This window comes from Haliotis rufescens, unplaced genomic scaffold (assembly GCF_023055435.1).
Source record: "Haliotis rufescens isolate VD_foot unplaced genomic scaffold, xgHalRufe1.0.p SCAF_12, whole genome shotgun sequence".
Classification (NCBI taxonomy): domain Eukaryota; kingdom Metazoa; phylum Mollusca; class Gastropoda; order Lepetellida; family Haliotidae; genus Haliotis; species Haliotis rufescens.
In genome coordinates, this window is record NW_025963802.1 from 41,266,857 (window position 1) to 41,289,061 (window position 22,205).

Genomic DNA, 22,205 nt, shown 5'->3' on the forward strand with positions numbered 1-22,205 from the left:
TACTGTAAGGATATTTATTAACAGTTATACATATAAGCGATAACATCCCAAACATCTTTGTTTAGGATGCAAAACATGTCAACTTTGAAGACACAACTGCTTGAAGCAATACTGACAGTATCTGACACCAACACTATCAATGCAAAGCTCCCTGAACCAAAATGGATAGCCCTGATTTTGTTTCATCCCGAACTAAGACACTGTTTCTGTTCATTTAGAGTATCATGTAGGTGGGGTCATATACAGCAGGTCCTGCCGGAGCAACAGCAGTTGCGGCAATAGTCGTGGGAGCAGCAGCAGAGGGGGCAGCAGCAGCATTAGCGTCGAGATCAACATACACAGGACCTGCAGGAGACAAAATACAAAAAAACTGACTTTGACACGATACCTAATGCATTTTGTACAAACACATCAACACTGTAGTCATGTTTCTGATCTACTGCTGGTTTCTTTTGTATCAATTGCGTAAGCATCGAGATAAAATAAAATGAACTGACTATTAAGCCATGTTTCTTATTTACTGTATGTTCATTTCTGTAAATTTATAAAGGCATCGAGATCGTACCAGAACCAGAATCTGTAGAATAGAAAATAAATAAATAGGGGATGTATTACTTGATAATAGACCTTGAAACACATCAGCAAGGTTGTCCGTGTTCTCATTTACTGTTAGCGGTTCTATCACAATGTAATAATGCACTTACCATTACCATTGGATTGAATGGCACCAGCGCCCTGTAACCCTGGATGGACTAATCCTTGGTTGGGGAGCCCTGAGCCGAGACCAAGAGGGGAAACACCAAGTCCGTAAGGGGAAACACCAGGTCCGTAAGGGGAAATTCCATATCCGAGAGGAGGAATCCCAAGACCGAAGGGGTGCATCCCAAGACCAAAGCCGGGAATTCTAAGGCCGAAGTGGGGAAACCCTAGGCCGAAATGAGGATTGCCGATGCCACCGAAAGGAGGGAAACCAATTCCAAAACCGTGCGTTCTTGTTATGGCAACAAGGCAGACAATGATGACAGCAAGTACCTTCATGGTTTATTTGAATCTGGGAAGTAAGAGAAAATGTACATGTGTTAATTGAAACCGTGAAATACTTAATGACGTCATTTCTATTTTGACGATGATTTACAAATTGTAATGCAAATAAAGGACATACTGTAAACAATTTTAGCTTTCTTCACTGAGAACTAAAACTATATTAACAAAGGCCACTTTATATTCAACTCCATCCTAAATTTTAAACGCATATTTACATGTTATCAAACACGTTTGTATGTTCACAAACACACTGAATTTGACAACTCAAAACGTTGAAATATCGCCTTTGTCCGAATAAAATAACAATCACCCAGAAACGTTCCAATCGCTATAATATTTATTTTTATCTTCTTGTAATTTGAATCGAATGTAAAGTAGATTATGAAGCAACCAGTGATCTGAATTATTGTTCTTTTAGGATTGGTTTGGAATAACATGATAATGCTAACATTCCCATCACTGCATATTAAGATGTTTAAGAAAATGCAATAATATGTATTCCGTCATGAACAGAGCGGGTAGAATTATGTAAATAATTATATTCGTGCACATGGATAATCCGTGAGAAGGATCCGGTTCCATATACCACGCAAGTACTTCATGTGAACACGAAATGAAATTAATATATGCGATGACGACATTAAACTGCACACAAAAATTCTTACGTTTCTACGGATCAGAATGGGTTTACCAGGAGAGTCCGAATCGGAAAGTGAAGTCTGCATCAAAACGTCTACCTTATATACTAAGACAGACGGTTATATGCACCGGTCCACTTACGGTCATAAATTGTAAATGTATCTGCACTATGACGGGTTGTCAACGTATTATACAACGATGGCCAGTCTATGTTAGCTGTGTGATAGTGTTGTTATTTATTGACAAGGACTCACTGATTGACGGCAACAATGGACAGTAAATTATGACATTCCTTACAGACGTTGATTCAAGAAATGTGAGGAATTCATCAGCTCATTACACATATAGGGTGAATACATGTCAAATTGTGGAGAGAGAGAGAGAGATAAAGAGAGAGAGGGATAGAGAGAGAGAGAGAGAGAGAGAGAGAGATTGTTTACAAAAGGTATAACTATTGGTTTCAATACCCGGAAGGAGCCCATCACCCTATAATTTACCGTATATAACCTTCACACGAAATAAATATACAAGATAATTAATTATATGTGAAAAGTATTATGCTTAAATTGTTGTTCCCATACATAGTCAAATCAGGCAGAAAAAGAATTTTTTTGCTAACTTTTGAAGCCCAATTAATCACATTTCCCATTTTCTGATGTATGAAACATCATATTATAACACCTATTCACATATCTACTTTCAGGCACTCGCAAAATACTGCAGCGATACTTTGAAACACGTTTTCTATGGATAAAATTATAGTTCGATATCGGCCGCATTCTCCTGCGCTAAATGTGCTATTTGAAAACTCACGTTGCGCGTTTGGTTCCAAATTAAATTTAACACGGTTAAATCTACAGTTAACTAAGCTGAACATTAAAAACACAGTTTGTTCATCTTCTAATTTCAAGGCGTTTTAAATAGATTGCAAAGCATGTTATATCCTTGCAAAAAAAACCACTATAATTCTTTAAAACACACCATGATATGAGGCTTTTGAAAAATCAACATATGCAGCATAAACCTTACCCTCTTCTTAGACAAATGCCGTTGGATAATTACTTGCAAAATAAATATATTATCAACAGCATATGCATTTGACCAGAACACCAGTCTTGTTGAGCACAGACGTATATAAAGTACTGAATACACTTAGCTGCTATTTGACTCCATAATTATTTGGATTTTGTTTATCCCCACTCTTATGAATGATAACTCCTAAGTTCTAAGAGATTTAAAAATGTGCTTTCTCAGATAAATTGTTACACATAAGTTAGTATATGGTACTATTAGATCAGATGAGAACTTGTAGAACTTAGCAATGGAGATGTTTAATTCGTTTTTACTCTACAATATTTCCCTTTCTGCTTAACTGCCAATCTTACCTGTCTAAAGGGGACTGGTCACACATATCCCCATTATCACATTGAGTTTCAATTAACAGGACAGTTGGCAATGAAAGCGGTCGTAAAGTGGTTATACCCATTGGTAACAGAAATGGGTTGGGTAACACTGTATTGGAGTGGGAATAGTTTAAGTGACAACCCATTTAGGTCATTCAATGTTATCAGCTTTACTCAATATGTGCATCATACACTATCCAGATATTATTCTTATTTCTTGGGTCATAATGAAAATACATACCAAGAGTCAAACTGTATGTTTAGTGTTTTTTTCTAAATTTGTATTATGTATACACAAAAACAGAAAGGTGTCCGTGTACATTCTGCATAAAACTCATACAAAAATGAATGTCGAAATGTTACGAAGTGTATTAATGTACCAGTTACTTATTACCGTTACAGATACACTGTTTTGGTTGAGTGAGTGAGTTATTTGGGTTTAACGCCGCTTTTAACAGTATTCCAGTTATATCACGGCGTGTCAGCTTCATGTATGAGGAAAGCCCCAAGTGATGCAGGTCTCAGACGTTTACCACTTCGGTGAAACCCACGAGCACGGGTATGGTGCTGACAAACCTAGAAACATAATGGGGGCGAACCGGGATTCGAACCCACAATCATAGGTTTCTGGCGTGCAAAAGGGCGCAACTCTAGATAGCGAATCGCAAAAACAAGCATTTTTTACGACTAATACATTGTTGGAAGAAAATCAGGTAGCAATGCCAACACGTTTTGAATTGTCTGTGAATCTGTGTACATGTGTGTGTGTGTGTGTGTGTGTTTGTGTATACACTCTTCAAAAAAAAGAAAAGCACAGGTAGATTTTTAGTACTTGCATTGTACCTAATAAAGTCGATATATTTAATTTAATATTCTCATAGATGCAAATATGAAATTTTGGAGCTCGATAGTCACATGTTGTCGTTGTACAAAGGCATTGAAAACTGTTCATTGTCATGTCACATAAGGGCACAAGGTTGCGCTGAACTCAGTATCTCGTTCTCGTAGTCAGCTTCAATGAACTACATATTACCTGTGCGTTTCTTCTTTTTTGAAGAGTGTTTGTACATATGAATTACGACTGTCGTTATTTCGAAATAAGTAGACTAGTGCAAAACATGGAGGTATACGTAGGTGTTTAAATCTACAATTTCTAGTGCGGGTAAATACTTAAAATTAAAGCGACTAAAACTTCACCATAATCATAAGACATATCTGCTGAACGCAAAGCTTATTTTACGGTTTTGACCCTTTAATAATCATGTGTTTATGAGAATCTATTAATTAGTGATGATGCCAGGGGATGGCGAAAAGGTGAAAGTATCCTGCCATTATTGATCTTTATTGAACGATATCAGATCATCGATATACCTGCAGCTTAGATTATACCACTTGACCAAATGCCCTTGTTAAGATTCTGACAATGCAGTTCATATGCATAAAGAAACAAATCAGCTGAGAGGGGAGCATAATTAGTGCCCATGGGGATGAATATATGTACATCATTCCTGCATATCCTATTTCTAAAGCTCCCAAAGATTTTTATCTTTGAGGAAAAACAGGATTTCACACATTGTTTTATCAGTTAACTTCAGGTGACATTTCTCACAAATTGCCCTAAACCTTGGATAATAGAGTTGTAACTATACATATTGTCATCACATTTAGTGACAAATTCGCCATGGGTGAAAAAATGAAATTTCCCCTTAAGTTTGCTTAAATTATTAATGTAATTAATAATAATTTTCCGAGATTTCAACACATTCAAGCAAATATTTTAAGTTTTTTGAGAATGAACGGTGTCTTAATTCCACTTGTCACAAATACTTTCTGTGAATATAAAGGCAATGCTTCCTTAGTTGTATTAAGAACTATGGTTAATCTTTGAGACATGGATCCGGTGAGTACATTTGCTGGATCCAGTAATATATATCTCTGTATCCAGATTTTTTTAGCTTTGGAATCCAGTACGAAAGAGAAATTGACAAGTCTGCAGGCCAAAAGTTGATCCCATATATCGGACCGGGTGGAACAATTTTACCTGTCCCGTGCTTTGACATGTCAGCAACACAACTGATTCAATTTTGTTTGTTTGTAACACCGCACTCAGAAATATTGCAGCTATATGACTTCTCCAAGATAAAGATGGTTGATGATTATCGTGTATTTTAATCTGTATAGCAAGACGGGTTTCTTTCAATGTAGATCATTCAACGGCTACAACTTTTAAGCCCATTTTGCAGTTTGACGCCACATATATGTGCTCTATAGTGTCAGTTTATTTTGCTGTCCCAAACCATTCATCTCCCCCCACAACTACACCTATATTTCATATAACACTGCAAAAAGTGCAATCAGCATTCGTGTATTTTCATTTTGATTACATTGACTGATTCCCTTTATACGGCCATTCTCTCAGTAGATCAGTCAGCAGACGATATAATACACCTAGCATTTCCTATTGTATGACACTTTTATGTAGTTTATGATACATCTTAGCAGTTTTTATTCAACAACTAAACCAACATTACAAGGCATGCTTTCTTGTTTCCGTTTATCAAACTTATGAAAGCGTGAATGAATGAACTAATCAAATGACAAGTCTTACAGAAAGAGTTTGCGAACAAGAATCAAATTACATGCAAGAGGAATAAATATAAACATTGGGATTAAAATGAAAGTTAAGCAAGTTCTTTAATATAATTACATTATGTTATATATTCAATCATGATCTCTTACTCCAATTTTCTTTCTGAATTGTCTGCACAACCTCCGTGCTCGTGGGTTTCACCAAAGTGAAAAAAATGAAGTGACAAAACTCTTTCCATACCCAATAGAAATCTCTGCATAAAGCAGAGTCGACAGTACGATGCAAACTATATCATGAGAATATGTTTATGAATAACTATCAAATAGTAATGATACCAGGTGTTCGCGAAAAGGTGAGCGTTTCCTGCCCCACTGGTGGCACCCGTCACAAACACATGCAAAGGCAAGTCAGTTGTTAAGTCCGATATCTATCTATATCTCCGAGTGAACTCATCATGATAGACGTGTGTTACCGTGTAGTGTACTGGTCATGTATGGATTGGAAATCATTGAACATACAACACATAAATATACTGTAAGGATATTTATTAACAGTTATACATATAAGCGATTACATCCCAAACATCTTTGTTAAGGATGCAAAACATGTCAACTTTGAAGACACAACTGCTTGAAGCAATACTGACAGTATCTGACACCAACACTATCAATGCAAAACTGGCTGAACCAGAATGGATAGCCCTGATTTTGTTTCATCCCGAACTAAGACACTGTTTCTGTTCATTTAGAGTATCATGTAGGTGGGGTCATATACAGCAGGTCCTGCCGGAGCAACAGCAGTTGCGGCAATAGTCGTGGGAGCAGCAGCAGAGGGGGCAGCAGCAGCATTAGCGTCGAGATCAACATACACTGGACCTGCAGGAGACAAAATACAAAAAACTGACTTTGACACGATACCTAATGCATTTTGTACAAACACATCAACACTGTAGTCATGTTTCTGATCTACTGCTGGTTTCTTTTGTATCAATTGCGTAAGCATCGAGATAAAATAAAATGAACTGACTATTAAGCCATGTTTCTTATTTACTGTATGTTCATTTCTGTAAATTTATAAAGGCATAGAGATCGTACCAGAACCAGAATCTGTAGAATAGAAAATAAATAAATAGGGGATGTATTACTTGATAATAAACCTTGAAACACATCAGCAAGGTTGTCCGTGTTCTCATTTACTGTTAGCGGTTCTATCACAATGTAATAATGCACTTACCATTACCACTGGATTGAATGGCACCAGCGCCCTGTAACCCTGGATGGACTAATCCTTGGTTGGGGAGCCCTGAGCCGAGACCAAGAGGGGAAACACCAAGTCCGTAAGGGGAAACACCAGGTCCGTAAGGGGAAATTCCATATCCGAGAGGAGGAATCCCAAGACCGAAGGGGTGCATCCCAAGACCAAAGCCGGGAATTCTAAGGCCGAAGTGGGGAAACCCTAGGCCGAAATGAGGATTGCCGATGCCACCGAAAGGAGGGAAACCAATTCCAAAACCGTGCGTTCTTGTTATGGCAACAAGGCAGACAATGATGACAGCAAGTACCTTCATGGTTTATTTGAATCTGGGAAGTAAGAGAAAATGTACATGTGTTAATTGAAACCGTGAAATACTTAATGACGTCATTTCTATTTTGACGATGATTTACAAATTGTAATGCAAATAAAGGACATACTGTAAACAATTTTAGCTTTCTTCACTGAGAACTAAAACTATATTAACAAAGGCCACTTTATATTCAACTCCATCCTAAATTTTAAACGCATATTTACATGTTATCAAACACGTTTGTATATTCACAAACACACTGACTTTGACAACTCAAAACGTTGAAATATCGCCTTTGTCCGAATAAAATAACAATCACCCAGAAACGTCCCAATCGCTATAATATTTATTTTTATCTTCTTGTAATTTGAATCGAATGTAAAGTAGATTATGAAGCAACCAGTGATCTGAATTATTGTTCTTTTAGGATTGGTTTGGAATAACATGATAATGCTAACATTCCCATCACTGCATATTAAGATGTTTAAGAAAATGCAATAATATGTATTCCGTCATGAACAGAGCGGGTAGAATTATGTAAATAATTATATTCGTGCACATGGATAATCCGTGAGAAGGATCCGGTTCCATATACCACGCAAGTACTTCATGTGAACACGAAATGAAATTAATATATGCGATGACGACATTAAACTGCACACAAAAATACTTACTTTTCTACGGATCAGAATAGGTTTACCAGGAGAGTCCGAATCGGAAAGTGAAGTCTGCATCAAAACGTCTACCTTATATACTAAGACAGACGGTTATATGCACCGGTCCACTTACGGTCATAAATTGTAAATGTGTTTGCACTATGACGGGTTGTCAACGTATTATACAACGATGGCCAGTCTATGTTAGCTGTGTGATAGTGTTGTTATTTATTGACAAGGACTCATTGATTGACGGCAACAATGGACAGTAAATTATGTCATTCCTTACAGAGGTTGATTCAAGAAATGTGAGGAATTCATCAGCTCATTACACATATAGGGTGAATACATGTCAAATTGTGGAGAGAGAGAGAGAGAGATAAAGAGAGAGAGAGGGATAGAGAGAGTAATTCATGTAGCAGAGAGAGATAAAAAGAGAGAGAGGGAGAGAGAGAGAGAGAGAGAGAGAGAGAGAGAGAGAGAGAGAGAGAGAGAGAGAGAGAGAGTAATTCATGTTATTTGAAATACAATTTACATTGTTTGATGTACGTAAATTGTAAGATTTCTAATTGTACGTGTATCACAGGAAGACATTCGCTTATTATATACAACAAGATGGGTAAATTTTAACGAATATATGTTGCCCTAATGCATTCCAAATCATAGCAAAGAGAACCTTATCTTCGGTAGTGTAACAACAACATAGTTCACGTACTCGCAGTTGTCTTGGCTGCAGTTAGATCCTCTTGTTTTTATTTTTAATTGGTGTGAACTACATTTAAAACGAGCCTGAGCTACTTTAAATTTGGAAACTGTTATAACCTCAGCATACAATTCCGAGCAAACGGATTGTTTACAAAAGGTATAACTATTGGTTTCAATACCCGGAAGGAGCCCATCACCCTATAATTTACCGTATATAACCTTCACACGAAATAAATATACAAGATAATTAATTATATGTGAAAAGTATTATGCTTAAATTGTTTTTCCCATACATAGTCAAATCAGGCAGAAAAAGAATTTTTTTGCTAACTTTTGAAGCCCAATTAATCACATTTCCCATTTTCTGATGTATGAAACATCATATTATAACACCTATTCACATATCTACTTTCAGGCACTCGCAAAATACTGCAGCGATACTTTGAAACACGTTTTCTATGGATAAAATTATAGTTCGATATCGGTCGCATTCTCCTGCGCTAAATGTGCTATTTGAAAACTCACGTTGCGCGTTTGGTTCCAAATTAAATTTAACACGGTTAAATCTACAGTTAACTAAGCTGAACATTGAAAACACAGTTTGTTCATCTTCTAATTTCAAGGCGTTTTAAATAGATTGCAAAGCATGTTATATCCTTGCAAAAAAAACCCACTATAATTCTTTAAAACACACCATCATTTGAGGCTTTTGAAAAATCAACATATGCAGCATAAACCTTACCCTCTTCTTAGACAAATGCCGTTGGGTAATTACTTGCAAAATAAATATATTATCAACAGCATATGCATTTGACCAGAACACCAGTCTTGTTGAGCACAGACGTATATAATGTACTGAATACACTTAGCTGCTATTTGACTCCATAATTATTTGGATTTTGTTTATCCCCACTCTTATGAATGATAACTCCTGAGTTCTAAGAGATTTAAAAATGTGCTTTCTCAGATAAATTGTTACACATAAGTTAGTATATGGTACTATTAGATCAGATGAGAACTTGTAGAACTTAGCAATGGAGATGTTTAATTCGTTTTTACTCTACAATATTTCCCTTTCTGCTTAACTGCCAATCTTACCTGTCTAAAGGGGACTGGTCACACATATCCCCATTATCACATTGAGTTTCAGTTAACAGGACAGTTGGCAATGAAAGCGGTCGTAAAGTGGTTATACCCATTGGTAACAGAAATGGGTTGGGTAACACTGTATTGGAGTGGGAATAGTTTAAGTGACAACCCATTTAGGTCATTCAATGTTATCAGCTTTACTCAATATGTGCATCATACACTGTCCAGATATTATTCTTATTTCTTGGGTCATAATGAAAATACATACCAAGAGTCAAACTGTATGTTTAGTGTTTTTTTCTAAATTTGTATTATGTATACACAAAAACAGAAAGGTGTCCGTGTACATTCTGCATAAAACTCATACAAAAATGAATGTCGAAATGTTACGAAGTGTATTAATGTACCAGTTACTTATTACCGTTACAGATACACTGTTTTGGTTGAGTGAGTGAGTTATTTGGGTTTAACGCCGCTTTTAACAGTATTCCAGTTATATCACGGCGTGTCAGCTTCATGTATGAGGAAAGCCCCAAGTGATGCAGGTCTCAGACGTTTACCACTTCGGTGAAACCCACGAGCACGGGTATGGTGCTGACAAACCTAAAATATAATGGGGGCGAACCGGGATTCGAACCCACAATCATAGGTTTCTGGCGTGCAAAAGGGCGCAACTCTAGATAGCGAATCGCAAAAACAAGCATTTTTTACGACTAATACATTGTTGGAAGAAAATCAGGTAGCAATGCCAACACGTTTTGAATTGTCAATGAATCTGTGTACATGTGTGTGTGTGTGTGTGTGTGTGTTTGTGTATACACTCTTCAAAAAAAAGAAACGCACAGGTAGATTTTTAGTACTTGCATTGTACCTAATAAAGTCGATATATTTAATTTAATATTCTCATAGATGCAAATATGAAATTTTGGAGCTCGATAGTCACATGTTGTCGTTGTACAAAGGCATTGAAAACTGTTCATTGTCATGTCACATAAGGGCACAAGGTTGCGCTGAACTCAGTATCTCATTCTCGTAGTCAGCTTCAATGAACTACATATTACCTGTGCGTTTCTTCTTTTTTGAAGAGTGTTTGTACATATGAATTACGACTGTCGTTATTTCGAAATAAGTAGACTAGTGCAAAACATGGAGGTATACGTAGGTGTATAAATCTACAATTTCTAGTGCGGGTAAATACTTAAAATTAAAGCGACTAAAACTTCACCATAATCATAAGACATATCTGCTGAACGCAAAGCTTATTTTACGGTTTTGACCCTTTAATAATCATGTGTTTATGAGAATCTATTAATTAGTGATGATGCCAGGGGATGGCGAAAAGGTGAAAGTATCCTGCCATTATTGATCTTTATTGAACGATATCAGATCATCGATATACCTGCAGCTTAGATTATACCACTTGACCAATTGCCCTTGTTAAGATTCTGACAATGCAGTTCATATGCATAAAGAAACAAATCAGCTGAGAGGGGAGCATAATTAGTGCCCATGGGGATGAATATATGTACATCATTCCTGCATATCCTATTTCTAAAGCTCCCAAAGATTTTTATCTTTGAGGAAAACCAGGATTTCACACATTGTTTTATCAGTTAACTTCAGGTGACATTTCTCACAAATTGCCCTGAACCTTTGATAATAGAGTTGTAACTATACATATTGTCATCACATTTAGTGACAAATTCGCCATGGGTGAAAAAATGAAATTTCCCCTTAAGTTTGCTTAAATTATTAATGTAATTAATAATAATTTTCCGAGATTTCAACACATTCAAGCAAATATTTTAAGTTTTTGAGAATGAACGGTGTCTTAATTCCACTTGTCACAAATACTTTCTGTGAATATAAAGGCAATGCTTCCTTAGTTGTATTAAGAACTATGGTTAATCTTTGAGACATGGATTCGGTGAGTACATTTGCTGGATCCAGTAATATATATCTCTGTATACAGATATTTTTGAGCTTTGGAATCCAGTACGAAAGAGAAATTGACAAGTCTGCAGGCCAAAAGTTGATCCCATATATCGGACCGGGTGGAACAATTTTACCTGTCCCGTGCTTTGACATGTCAGCATCACAACTGATTCAATTTTGTTTGTTTGTAACAGCGCACTCAGAAATATTGCAGCTATATGACTTCTCCAAGATAAAGATGGTTGATGATTATCGTGTATTTTAATCTGTATAGCAAGACGGGTTTCTTTCAATGTAGATCATTCAACGGCTACAACTTTTAAGCCCATTTTGCAGTTTGACGCCACATATATGTGCTCTATAGTGTCAGTTTATTTTGCTGTCCCAAACCATTCATCTCCCCCCACAACTACACCTATATTTCATATAACACTGCAAAAAGTGCAATCAGCATTCGTGTATTTTCATTTTGATTACATTGACTGATTCCCTTTATACGGCCATTCTCTCAGTAGATCAGTCAGCAGACGATATAATACACCTAGCATTTCCTATTGTATGACACTTTTATGTAGTTTATGATACATCTTAGCAGTTTTTATTCAACGACTAAACCGACATCACAAGGCATGCTTTCTTGTTTCCGTTTATCAAACTTATGAAAGTGTGAATGAATCAACTAATCAAACGTACAAGTCTTACAGAAAGAGTTTGCGAACAAGAATCAAATTACATGCAAGAGGAATAAATATAAACACAGGGATTAAAATGAAAGTTAAGCAACTTCTTTAATATAATTACATTATGTTATATATTCAATCATGATCTCTTACTCCAATTTTCTTTCTGAATTGTCTGCACCACCTCCGTGCTCGTGGGTTTCACCAAAGTGAAAAAATGAAGTGACAAAACTCTTTCCATACCCAATAGAAATCTCTGCATAAAGCGGAGTCGACAGTACGATGCAAACTATATCATAAGGATATGTTTATGAATCACTATCAAATAGTAATGATACCAGGTGTTCGCGAAAAGGTGAGCGTTTCCTGCCCCACTGGTGGCACCCGTCACAAACACATGCAAAGGCAAGTCAGTTGTTAAGTCCGATATATATCTATATCTCCGAGTGAAATCATCATGATAGACATGTGTTACCGTGTAGTGTACTGGTCATGTATGGATTGGAAATCATTGAACATACAAGACATAAATATACTGTAAGGATATTTATTAACAGTTATACATATAAGCGATAACATCCCAAACATCTTTGTTTAGGATGCAAAACATGTCAACTTTGAAGACACAACTGCTTGAAGCAATACTGACAGTATCTGACACCAACACTATCAATGCAAAACTGGCTGAACCAGAATGGATAGCCCTGATTTTGTTTCATCCCGAACTAAGACACTGTTTCTGTTCATTTAGAGTATCATGTAGGTGGGGTCATATACAGCAGGTCCTGCCGGAGCAACATCAGTTGCGGCAAAAGTCGTGGGAGCAGCAGCAGAGGGGGCAGCAGCAGCATTAGCGTCGAGATCAACATACACTGGACCTGCAGGAGACAAAATACAAAAAACTGACTTTGACACGATACCTAATGCATTTTGTACAAACACATCAACACTGTAGTCATGTTTCTGATCTACTGCTGGTTTCTTTTGTATCAATTGCGTAAGCATCGAGATAAAATAAAATAAACTGACTATTAAGCCATGTTTCTTATTTACTGTATGTTCATTTCTGTAAATTTATAAAGGGATCGAGATCGTACCAGAACCAGAATCTGTAGAATAGAAAATAAATAAATAAATAGGGGATGTATTTCTTGATAATAAACCTTGAAACACATCAGCAAGGTTGTCCGTGTTCTCATTTACTGTTAGCGGTTCTATCACAATGTAATAATGCACTTACCATTACCATTGGATTGAATGGCACCAGCGCCCTGTAACCCTGGATGGACTAATCCTTGGTTGGGGAGCCCTGAGCCGAGACCAAGAGGGGAAACACCAAGTCCGTAAGGGGAAACACCAAGTCCGTAAGGGGAAATTCCATATCCGAGAGGAGGAATCCCAAGACCGAAGGGGTGCATCCCAAGACCAAAGCCGGGAATTCTAAGGCCGAAGTGGGGAAACCCTAGGCCGAAATGAGGATTGCCGATGCCACCGAAAGGAGGGAAACCAATTCCAAAACCGTGCGTTCTTGTTATGGCAACAAGGCAGACAATGATGACAGCAAGTACCTTCATGGTTTATTTGAATCTGGGAAGTAAGAGAAAATGTACATGTGTTAATTGAAACCGTGAAATACTTAATGACGTCATTTCTATTTTGACGATGATTTACAAATTGTAATGCAAATAAAGGACATACTGTAAACAATTTTAGCTTTCTTCACTGAGAACTAAAACTATATTAACAAAGGCCACTTTATATTCAACTCCATCCTTAATTTTAAACGCATATTTACATGTTATCAAACACGTTTGTATATTCACAAACACACTGACTTTGACAACTCAAAACGCTGAAATATCGCCTTTGTCCGAATAAAATAACAATCACCCAGAAACGTCCCAATCGCTATAATATTTATTTTTATCTTCTTGTAATTTGAATCGAATGTAAAGTAGATTATGAAGCAACCAGTGATCTGAATTATTGTTCTTTTAGGATTGGCTTGGAATAACATGATAATGCTAACATTCCCATCACTGCATATTAAGATGTTTAAGAAAATGCAATAATATGTATTCCGTCATGAACAGAGCGGGTAGAATTATGTAAATAATTATATTCGTGCACATGGATAATCCGTGAGAAGGATCCGGTTCCATATACCACGCAAGTACTTCATGTGAACACGAAATGAAATTAATATATGCGATGACGACATTAAACTGCACACAAAAATACTTACTTTTCTACGGATCAGAATAGGTTTACCAGGAGAGTGTGAATCGGAAAGTGAAGTCTGCATCAAAACGTCTACCTTATATACTAAGACAGACGGTTATATGCACCGGTCCACTTACGGTCATGAATTGTAAATGTGTCTGCACTATGACGGGGTTGTCAACGTATTATACAACGATGGCCAGTCTATGTTAGCTGTGTGATAGTATTTATTGACAAGGACTCATTGATTGACGGCAACAATGGACAGTAAATTATGACATTCCTTACAGACGTTGATTCAAGAAATGTGAGGAATTCATCAGCTCATTACACATATAGGGTGAATACATGTCAAATTGTGGAGAGAGAGAGAGAGATAAAGAGAGAGAGAGGGATAGAGAGAGAGTAATTCATGTAGCAGAGAGAGATAAAAAGAGAGAGAGAGGGAGAGAGAGAGAGAGAGAGTAATTCATGTTATTTTAAATACAATTTACATAGTTTGATGTACGTAAATTGTAAGATTTCTAATTGTACGTGTATCACAGGAAGACATTCGCTTATTATATACAACAAGATGGGTAAATTGTAACGAATATATGTTGCCCTAATGCATTCCAAATCATAGCAAAGAGAACCTTATCTTCGGTAGTGTAACAACAACATATAGTTCACGTACTCGCAGTTGTCTTGGCTGCAGTTAGATCCTCTTGTTTTTATTTTTAATTGGTGTGAACTACATTTAAAACGAGCCTGAGCTACTTTAAATTTGGAAACTGTTATAACCTCAACATACAATTCCGAGCAAACGGATTGTTTACAAAAGGTATAACTATTGGTATCAATACCCGGAAGGAGCCCATCACCCTACAATTAACCGTATATAACCTTCACACGAAATAAATATACAAGATAATTAATTATATGTGAAAAGTATTATGCTTAAATTGTTGTTCCCATACATAGTCAAATCAGGCAGAAAAAGAATTTTTTTGCTAACTTTTGAAGCCCAATTAATCACATTTCCCATTTTCTGATGTATGAAACATCATATTATAACACCTATTCACATATCTACTTTCAGGCACTCGCAAAATACTGCAGCGATACTTTGAAACACGTTTTCTATGGATAAAATTATAGTTCGATATCGGTCGCATTCTCCTGCGCTAAATGTGCTATTTGAAAACTCACGTTGCGCGTTTGGTTCCAAATTAAATTTAACACGGTTAAATCTACAGTTAACTAAGCTGAACATTGAAAACACAGTTTGTTCATCTTCTAATTTCAAGGCGTTTTAAATAGATTGCAAAGCATGTAATATCCTTGCAAATGATTTGAGGCTTTTGAAAAATCAACATATGCAGCATAAACCTTACCCTCTTCTTAGACAAATGCCGTTGGATAATTACTTGCAAAATAAATATATTATCAACAGCATATGCATTTGACCAGAACACCAGTCTTGTTGAGCACAGACGTATATAAAGTACTGAATACACTTAGCTGCTATTTGACTCCATACTTATTTGGATTTTGTTTATCCCCACTCTTATGAATGATAACTCCTAAGTTCTAAGAGATTTAAAAATGTGCTTTCTCAGATAAATTGTTACACATAAGTTAGTATATGGTTCTATTAGATCAGATGAGAACTTGTAGAACTTAGCAATGGAGATGTTTAATTCGTTTTTACTCTACAATATTTCCCTTTCTGCTTAACTGCCAATCTTACCTGTCTAAAGGGGACTGGTCACACATATCCCCATTATCACATTGAGTTTCAATTAACAGGACAGTTGGCAATGAAAGCGGTCGTAAAGTGGTTATACCCATTGGTAACAGAAATGGGTTGGGTAACACTGTATTGGAGTGGGAATAGTTTAAGTGACAACCCATTTAGGTCATTCAATGTTATCAGCTTTACTCAATATGTGCATCATACACTATCCAGATATTATTCTTATTTCTTGGGTCATAATGAAAATACATACCAAGAGTCAAACTGTATGTTTAGTGTTTTTTTCTAAATTTGTATTATGTATACACAAAAACAGAAAGGTGTCCGTGTACATTCTGCATAAAACTCATACAAAAATGAATGTCGAAATGTTACGAAGTGTATTAATGTACCAGTTACTTATTACCATTACAGATACACTGTTTTGGTTGAGTGAGTGAGTTATTTGGGTTTAACGCCGCTTTTAACAGTATTCCAGTTATATGACGGCGTGTCAGCTTCATGTATGAGGAGAGCCCCAAGTGATGCAGGTCTCAGACGTTTACCACTTCGGTGAAACCCACGAGCACGGGTATGGTGCTGACAAACCTAGAAATATAATGGGGGCGAACCGGGATTCGAACCCACAATCATAGGTTTCTGGCGTGCAAAAGGGCGCAACTCTAGATAGCGAATCGCATAAACAAGCATTTTTTACGACTAATACATTGTTGGAAGAAAATCAGGTAGCAATGCCAACACGTTTTGAATTGTCAATGAATCTGTGTACATGTGTGTGTGTGTGTGTGTGTGTGTGTGTGTGTGTGTGTGTGTGTGTGTGTGTGTGTGTGTGTGTGTGTGTGTGTGTGTGTGTGTGTGTATGTGTGTGTGTGTGTGTGTGTGTTTGTGTATACACTCTTCAAAAAAAATAAACGCACAGTATCTCGTTCTCGTAGTCAGCTTCAATGAACTACATACTACCTGTGCGTTTCTTCTTTTTTGAAGAGTGTTTGTACATATGAATTATGACTGTCGTTATTTCGAAATAAGTAGACTAGAGCAAAACTTGGAGGTATACGTAGGTGTATAAATCTACAATTTCTAGTGCGGGTAAATACTTTAAATTAAAGCGACTAAAACTTCACCATAATCATAAGACATATCTGCTGAACGCAAAGCTTATTTTACGGTTTTGACCCTTTAATAATCATGTGTTTATGAGAAACTATTAATTAGTGATGATGCCAGGGGATGGCGAAAAGGTGAAAGTATCCTGCCATTATTGATCTTTATTGAACGATATCAGATCATCGATATACCTGCAGCTTAGATTATACCTCTTGACCAAATGCCCTTGTTAAGATTCTGACAATGCAGTTCATATGCATAAAGAAACAAATCAGCTGAGAGGGGAGCATAATTAGTGCCCATGGGGATGAATATATGTACATCATTCCTGCATATCCTATTTCTAAAGCTCCCAAAGATTTTTTATCTTTGAGGAAAAACAGGATTTCACACATTGTTTTATCAGTTAACTTCAGGTGACATTTCTCACAAATTGCCCTAAACCTTGGATAATAGAGTTGTAACTATACATATTGTCATCACATTTAGTGACAAATTCGCCATGGGTGAAAAAATGAAATTTCCCCTTAAGTTTGCTTAAATTATTAATGTAATTAATAATAATTTTCCGAGATTTCAACACATTCAAGGAAATATTTTAAGTTTTTGAGAATGAACGGTGTCTTAATTCCACTTGTCACAAATACTTTCTGTGAATATAAAGGCAATGCTTCCTTGGTTGTATTAAGAACTATGGTTAATCTTTGAGACATGGATTCGGTGAGTACATTTGCTAGATCCAGTAATATATATCTCTGTATACAGATATTTTTGAGCTTTGGAATCCAGTACGAAAGAGAAATTGACAAGTCTGCAGGCCAAAAGTTGATCCCATATATCGGACCGGGTGGAACAATTTTACCTGTCCCGTGCTTTGACATGTCAGCATCACAACTGATTCAATTTTGTTTGTTTGTAACAGCGCACTCAGAAATATTGCAGCTATATGACTTCTCCAAGATAAAGATGGTTGATGATTATCGTGTATTTTAATCTGTATAGCAAGACGGGTTTCTTTCAATGTAGATCATTCAACGGCTACAACTTTTAAGCCCATTTTGCAGTTTGACGCCACATATATGTGCTCTATAGTGTCAGTTTATTTTGCTGTCCCAAACCATTCATCTCCCCCCACAACTACACCTATATTTCATATAACACTGCAAAAAGTGCAATCAGCATTCGTGTATTTTCATTTTGATTACATTGACTGATTCCCTTTATACGGCCATTCTCTCAGTAGATCAGTCAGCAGACGATATAATACACCTAGCATTTCCTATTGTATGACACTTTTATGTAGTTTATGATACATCTTAGCAGTTTTTATTCAACGACTAAACCGACATCACAAGGCATGCTTTCTTGTTTCCGTTTATCAAACTTATGAAAGTGTGAATGAATCAACTAATCAAACGTACAAGTCTTACAGAAAGAGTTTGCGAACAAGAATCAAATTACATGCAAGAGGAATAAATATAAACATTGGGATTAAAATGAAAGTTAAGCAACTTCTTTAATATAATTACATTATGTTATATATTCAATCATGATCTCTTACTCCAATTTTCTTTCTGAATTGTCTGCACCACCTCCGTGCTCGTGGGTTTCACCAAAGTGAAAAAATGAAGTGACAAAACTCTTTCCATACCCAATAGAAATCTCTGCATAAAGCAGAGTCGACAGTACGATGCAAACTATATCATAAGGATATGTTTATGAATCACTATCAAATAGTAATGATACCAGGTGTTCGCGAAAAGGTGAGCGTTTCCTGCCCCACTGGTGGCACCCGTCACAAACACATGCAAAGGCAAGTCAGTTGTTAAGTCCGATATATATCTATATCTACGAGTGAAATCATCATGATAGACATGTGTTACCGTGTAGTGTACTGGTCATGTATGGATTGGAAATCATTGAACATACAAGACATAAATATACTGTAAGTATATTTATTTACAGTTATACATATAAGCGATAACATCCCAAACATCTTTGTTTAGGATGCAAAACATGTCAACTTTGAAGACACAACTGCTTGAAGCAATACTGACAGTATCTGACACCAACACTATCAATGCAAAACTGGCTGAACCAGAATGGATAGCCCTGATTTTGTTTCATCCCGAACTAAGACACTGTTTCTGTTCATTTAGAGTATCATGTAGGTGGGGTCATATACAGCAGGTCCTGCCGGAGCAACATCAGTTGCGGCAATAGTCGTGGGAGCAGCAGCAGAGGGGACAGCAGCAGCATTAGCGTCGAGATCAACATACACTGGACCTGCAGGAGACAAAATACAAAAAACTGACTTTGACACGATACCTAATGCATTTTGTACAAACACATCAACACTGTAGTCATGTTTCTGATCTACTGCTGGTTTCTTTTGTATCAATTGCATAAGTATCGAGATAAAATAAAATGAACTGACTATTAAGCCATGTTTCTTATTTACTGTATGTTCATTTCTGTAAATTTATAAAGGCATCGAGATCGTACCAGAACCAGAATCTGTAGAATAGAAAATAAATAAATAGGGGATGTATTACTTGATAATAAACCTTGAAACACATCAGCAAGGTTGTCCGTGTTCTCATTTACTGTTAGCGGTTCTATCACAATGTAATAATGCACTTACCATTACCATTGGATTGAATGGCACCAGCGCCCTGTAACCCTGGATGGACTAATCCTTGGTTGGGGAGCCCTGAGCCGAGACCAAGAGGGGAAACACCAAGTCCGTAAGGGGAAACACCAGGTCCGTAAGGGGAAATTCCATATCCGAGAGGAGGAATCCCAAGACCGAAGGGGTGCATCCCAAGACCAAAGCCGGGAATTCTAAGGCCGAAGTGGGGAAACCCTAGGCCGAAATGAGGATTGCCGATGCCACCGAAAGGAGGGAAACCAATTCCAAAACCGTGCGTTCTTGTTATGGCAACAAGGCAGACAATGATGACAGCAAGTACCTTCATGGTTTATTTGAATCTGGGAAGTAAGAGAAAATGTACATGTGTTAATTGAAACCGTGAAATACTTAATGACGTCATTTCTATTTTGACGATGATTTACAAAATGTAATGCAAATGAAGGACATACTGTAAACCATTTTAGCTTTCTTCACTGAGAACTAAAACTATATTAACAAAGGCCACTTTATATTCAACTCCATCCTTAATTTTAAACGCATATTTACATGTTATCAAACACGTTTGCATATTCACAAACACACTGACTTTGACAACTCAAAACGTTGAAATATCGCCTTTGTCCGAATAAAATAACAATCACCCAGAAACGTCCCAATCGCTATAATATTTATTTTTATCTTCTTGTAATTTGAATCGAATGTAAAGTAGATTATGAAGCAACCAGTGATCTGAATTATTGTTCTTTTAGGATTGGCTTGGAATAACATGATAATGCTAACATTCCCATCACTGCATATTAAGATGTTTAAGAAAATGCAATAATATGTATTCCGTCATGAACAGAGCGGGTAGAATTATGTAAATAATTATATTCGTGCACATGGATAATCCGTGAGAAGGATCCGGTTCCATATACCACGCAAGTACTTCGTGTGAACACGAAATGAAATTAATATATGCGATGACGACATTAAACTGCACACAAAAATACTTACTTTTCTACGGATCAGAATAGGTTTACCAGGAGAGTGTGAATCGGAAAGTGAAGTCTGCATCAAAACGTCTACCTTATATACTAAGACAGACGGTTATATGCACCGGTCCACTTACGGTCATAAATTGTAAATGTGTCTGCACTATGACGGGGTTGTCAACGTATTATACAACGATGGCCAGTCTATGTTAGCTGTGTGATAGTATTTATTGACAAGGACTCATTGATTGACGGCAACAATGGACAGTAAATTATGTCATTCCTTACAGACGTTTTTTCAAGAAATGTGAGGAATTCATCAGCTCATTACACATATAGGGTGAATACATGTCAAATTGTGGAGAGAGAGAGAGAGAGATAAAGAGAGAGTGAGGGATAGAGAGAGTAATTCATGTTATTTTAAATACAATTTACATTGTATGATGTAGGTTAATTGTAAAATTTCTAATTGTACGTGTATCACAGGAAGACATTCGCTTATTATATACAACAAGATGGGTACATTTTGACGAATATATGTTGCCCTAATGCATTCCAAATCATAGCAAAGAGAACCTTAACTTCGGTAGTGTAACAACAACATAGTTCACGTACTCGCAGTTGTCTTGGCTGCCGTTTGATCCTCTTGTTTTTATTTTTAATTGGTGTGAACTACATTTAAAACGAGCCTGAGCTACTTTAAATTTGGAAACTGTTATAACCTCAACATACAATTCCGAGCAAACGGATTGTTTACAAAAGGTATAACTATTGGTTTCAATACCCGGAAGGAGCCCATCACCCTACAATTTACCGTATATTACCTTCACACGAAATAAAAATACAAGATAATTAATAATATTTGTAAAGTATTATGCTTAAATTGTTGTTCCCATACATAGTCAAATCAGGCAGAAAAAGAATTTTTTTGCTAACTTTTGAAGCCCAATTAATCACATTTCCCATTTTCTGATGTATGAAACATCATATTATAACACCTATTCACATATCTACTTTCAGGCACTCGCAAAATACTGCAGCGATACTTTGAAACACGTTTTCTATGGATAAAATTATAGTTCGATATCGGTCGCATTCTCCTGCGCTAAATGTGCTATTTGAAAATTCACGTTGCGCGTTTGGTTCCAAATTAAATTTAACACGGTTAAATCTACAGTTAACTAAGCTGAACATTGAAAACACAG

At 36.6% G+C, this 22,205-nt stretch overlaps 4 protein-coding genes across 7 annotated transcripts; all 4 read right to left on the reverse strand.

The window, feature by feature from the left end:
- LOC124113901 (postacrosomal sheath WW domain-binding protein-like) lies at positions 1-1,766 on the reverse strand. Of its 2 annotated transcripts, none has more exons than XM_048393812.1 (3): positions 1,710-1,766; positions 711-1,051; positions 1-345 (listed from the first exon to the last, which is right to left on the reverse strand). In XM_048393812.1, the coding sequence occupies exons 2-3, from the start codon at positions 1,036-1,038 to the stop codon at positions 215-217; spliced, it is 459 nt and encodes a 152-aa protein (XP_048249769.1). In that variant the 5' UTR covers positions 1,039-1,051; positions 1,710-1,766; the 3' UTR covers positions 1-214. The 2 variants fall into 2 exon arrangements, with proteins under 2 accessions (XP_048249769.1, XP_046330334.1); XM_046474378.2 differs by having other exon boundaries at positions 705-1,051.
- Positions 1,767-6,206: 4,440 nt separating this feature from the next.
- On the reverse strand, positions 6,207-8,031 carry LOC124113900 (postacrosomal sheath WW domain-binding protein-like). Its single transcript, XM_046474377.2, has 3 exons — positions 7,915-8,031; positions 6,910-7,256; positions 6,207-6,551 (listed from the first exon to the last, which is right to left on the reverse strand). The coding sequence occupies exons 2-3, from the start codon at positions 7,241-7,243 to the stop codon at positions 6,421-6,423; spliced, it is 465 nt and encodes a 154-aa protein (XP_046330333.2). The 5' UTR covers positions 7,244-7,256; positions 7,915-8,031; the 3' UTR covers positions 6,207-6,420.
- A 4,807-nt stretch (positions 8,032-12,838) lies between these two features.
- Positions 12,839-14,685, reverse strand: LOC124113898 (postacrosomal sheath WW domain-binding protein-like). 2 transcript variants are annotated; one of them, XM_046474376.2, is made up of 3 exons: positions 14,551-14,685; positions 13,552-13,892; positions 12,839-13,183 (listed from the first exon to the last, which is right to left on the reverse strand). In XM_046474376.2, the coding sequence occupies exons 2-3, from the start codon at positions 13,877-13,879 to the stop codon at positions 13,053-13,055; spliced, it is 459 nt and encodes a 152-aa protein (XP_046330332.2). In that variant the 5' UTR covers positions 13,880-13,892; positions 14,551-14,685; the 3' UTR covers positions 12,839-13,052. The 2 variants fall into 2 exon arrangements, with proteins under 2 accessions (XP_046330332.2, XP_046330331.2); XM_046474375.2 differs by having other exon boundaries at positions 13,546-13,892.
- Positions 14,686-18,811: 4,126 nt separating this feature from the next.
- On the reverse strand, positions 18,812-21,139 carry LOC125371563 (postacrosomal sheath WW domain-binding protein-like). 2 transcript variants are annotated; one of them, XM_046474374.2, is made up of 3 exons: positions 21,023-21,139; positions 20,024-20,364; positions 18,812-19,659 (listed from the first exon to the last, which is right to left on the reverse strand). In XM_046474374.2, exons 2-3 carry the CDS (start codon positions 20,349-20,351, stop codon positions 19,529-19,531), a joined length of 459 nt encoding a protein of 152 aa, XP_046330330.2. In that variant the 5' UTR covers positions 20,352-20,364; positions 21,023-21,139; the 3' UTR covers positions 18,812-19,528. The 2 variants fall into 2 exon arrangements, with proteins under 2 accessions (XP_046330330.2, XP_046330329.2); XM_046474373.2 differs by having other exon boundaries at positions 18,814-19,659; positions 20,018-20,364.
- Between the last annotated feature and the right edge of the window lie 1,066 nt (positions 21,140-22,205).

Coding starts and splice junctions, on each gene's coding strand:
- LOC125371563 (XM_046474373.2), bottom strand. CDS start 20,351: ATGAAGGTACTTGCTGTCATCATTGTCTGCCTTGTTGCCATAACAAGA. Junction 19,660..20,017: donor CATTCAATCCAATGGTAATG/GTAAGTGCATTA, acceptor TGTCTCCTGCAG/GTCCAGTGTATGTTGATCTC.
- LOC124113900 (XM_046474377.2), bottom strand. CDS start 7,243: ATGAAGGTACTTGCTGTCATCATTGTCTGCCTTGTTGCCATAACAAGA. Junction 6,552..6,909: donor CATTCAATCCAGTGGTAATG/GTAAGTGCATTA, acceptor TGTCTCCTGCAG/GTCCAGTGTATGTTGATCTC.
- LOC124113901 (XM_046474378.2), bottom strand. CDS start 1,038: ATGAAGGTACTTGCTGTCATCATTGTCTGCCTTGTTGCCATAACAAGA. Junction 346..704: donor CATTCAATCCAATGGTAATG/GTAAGTGCATTA, acceptor TGTCTCCTGCAG/GTCCTGTGTATGTTGATCTC.
- LOC124113898 (XM_046474375.2), bottom strand. CDS start 13,879: ATGAAGGTACTTGCTGTCATCATTGTCTGCCTTGTTGCCATAACAAGA. Junction 13,184..13,545: donor CATTCAATCCAATGGTAATG/GTAAGTGCATTA, acceptor TGTCTCCTGCAG/GTCCAGTGTATGTTGATCTC.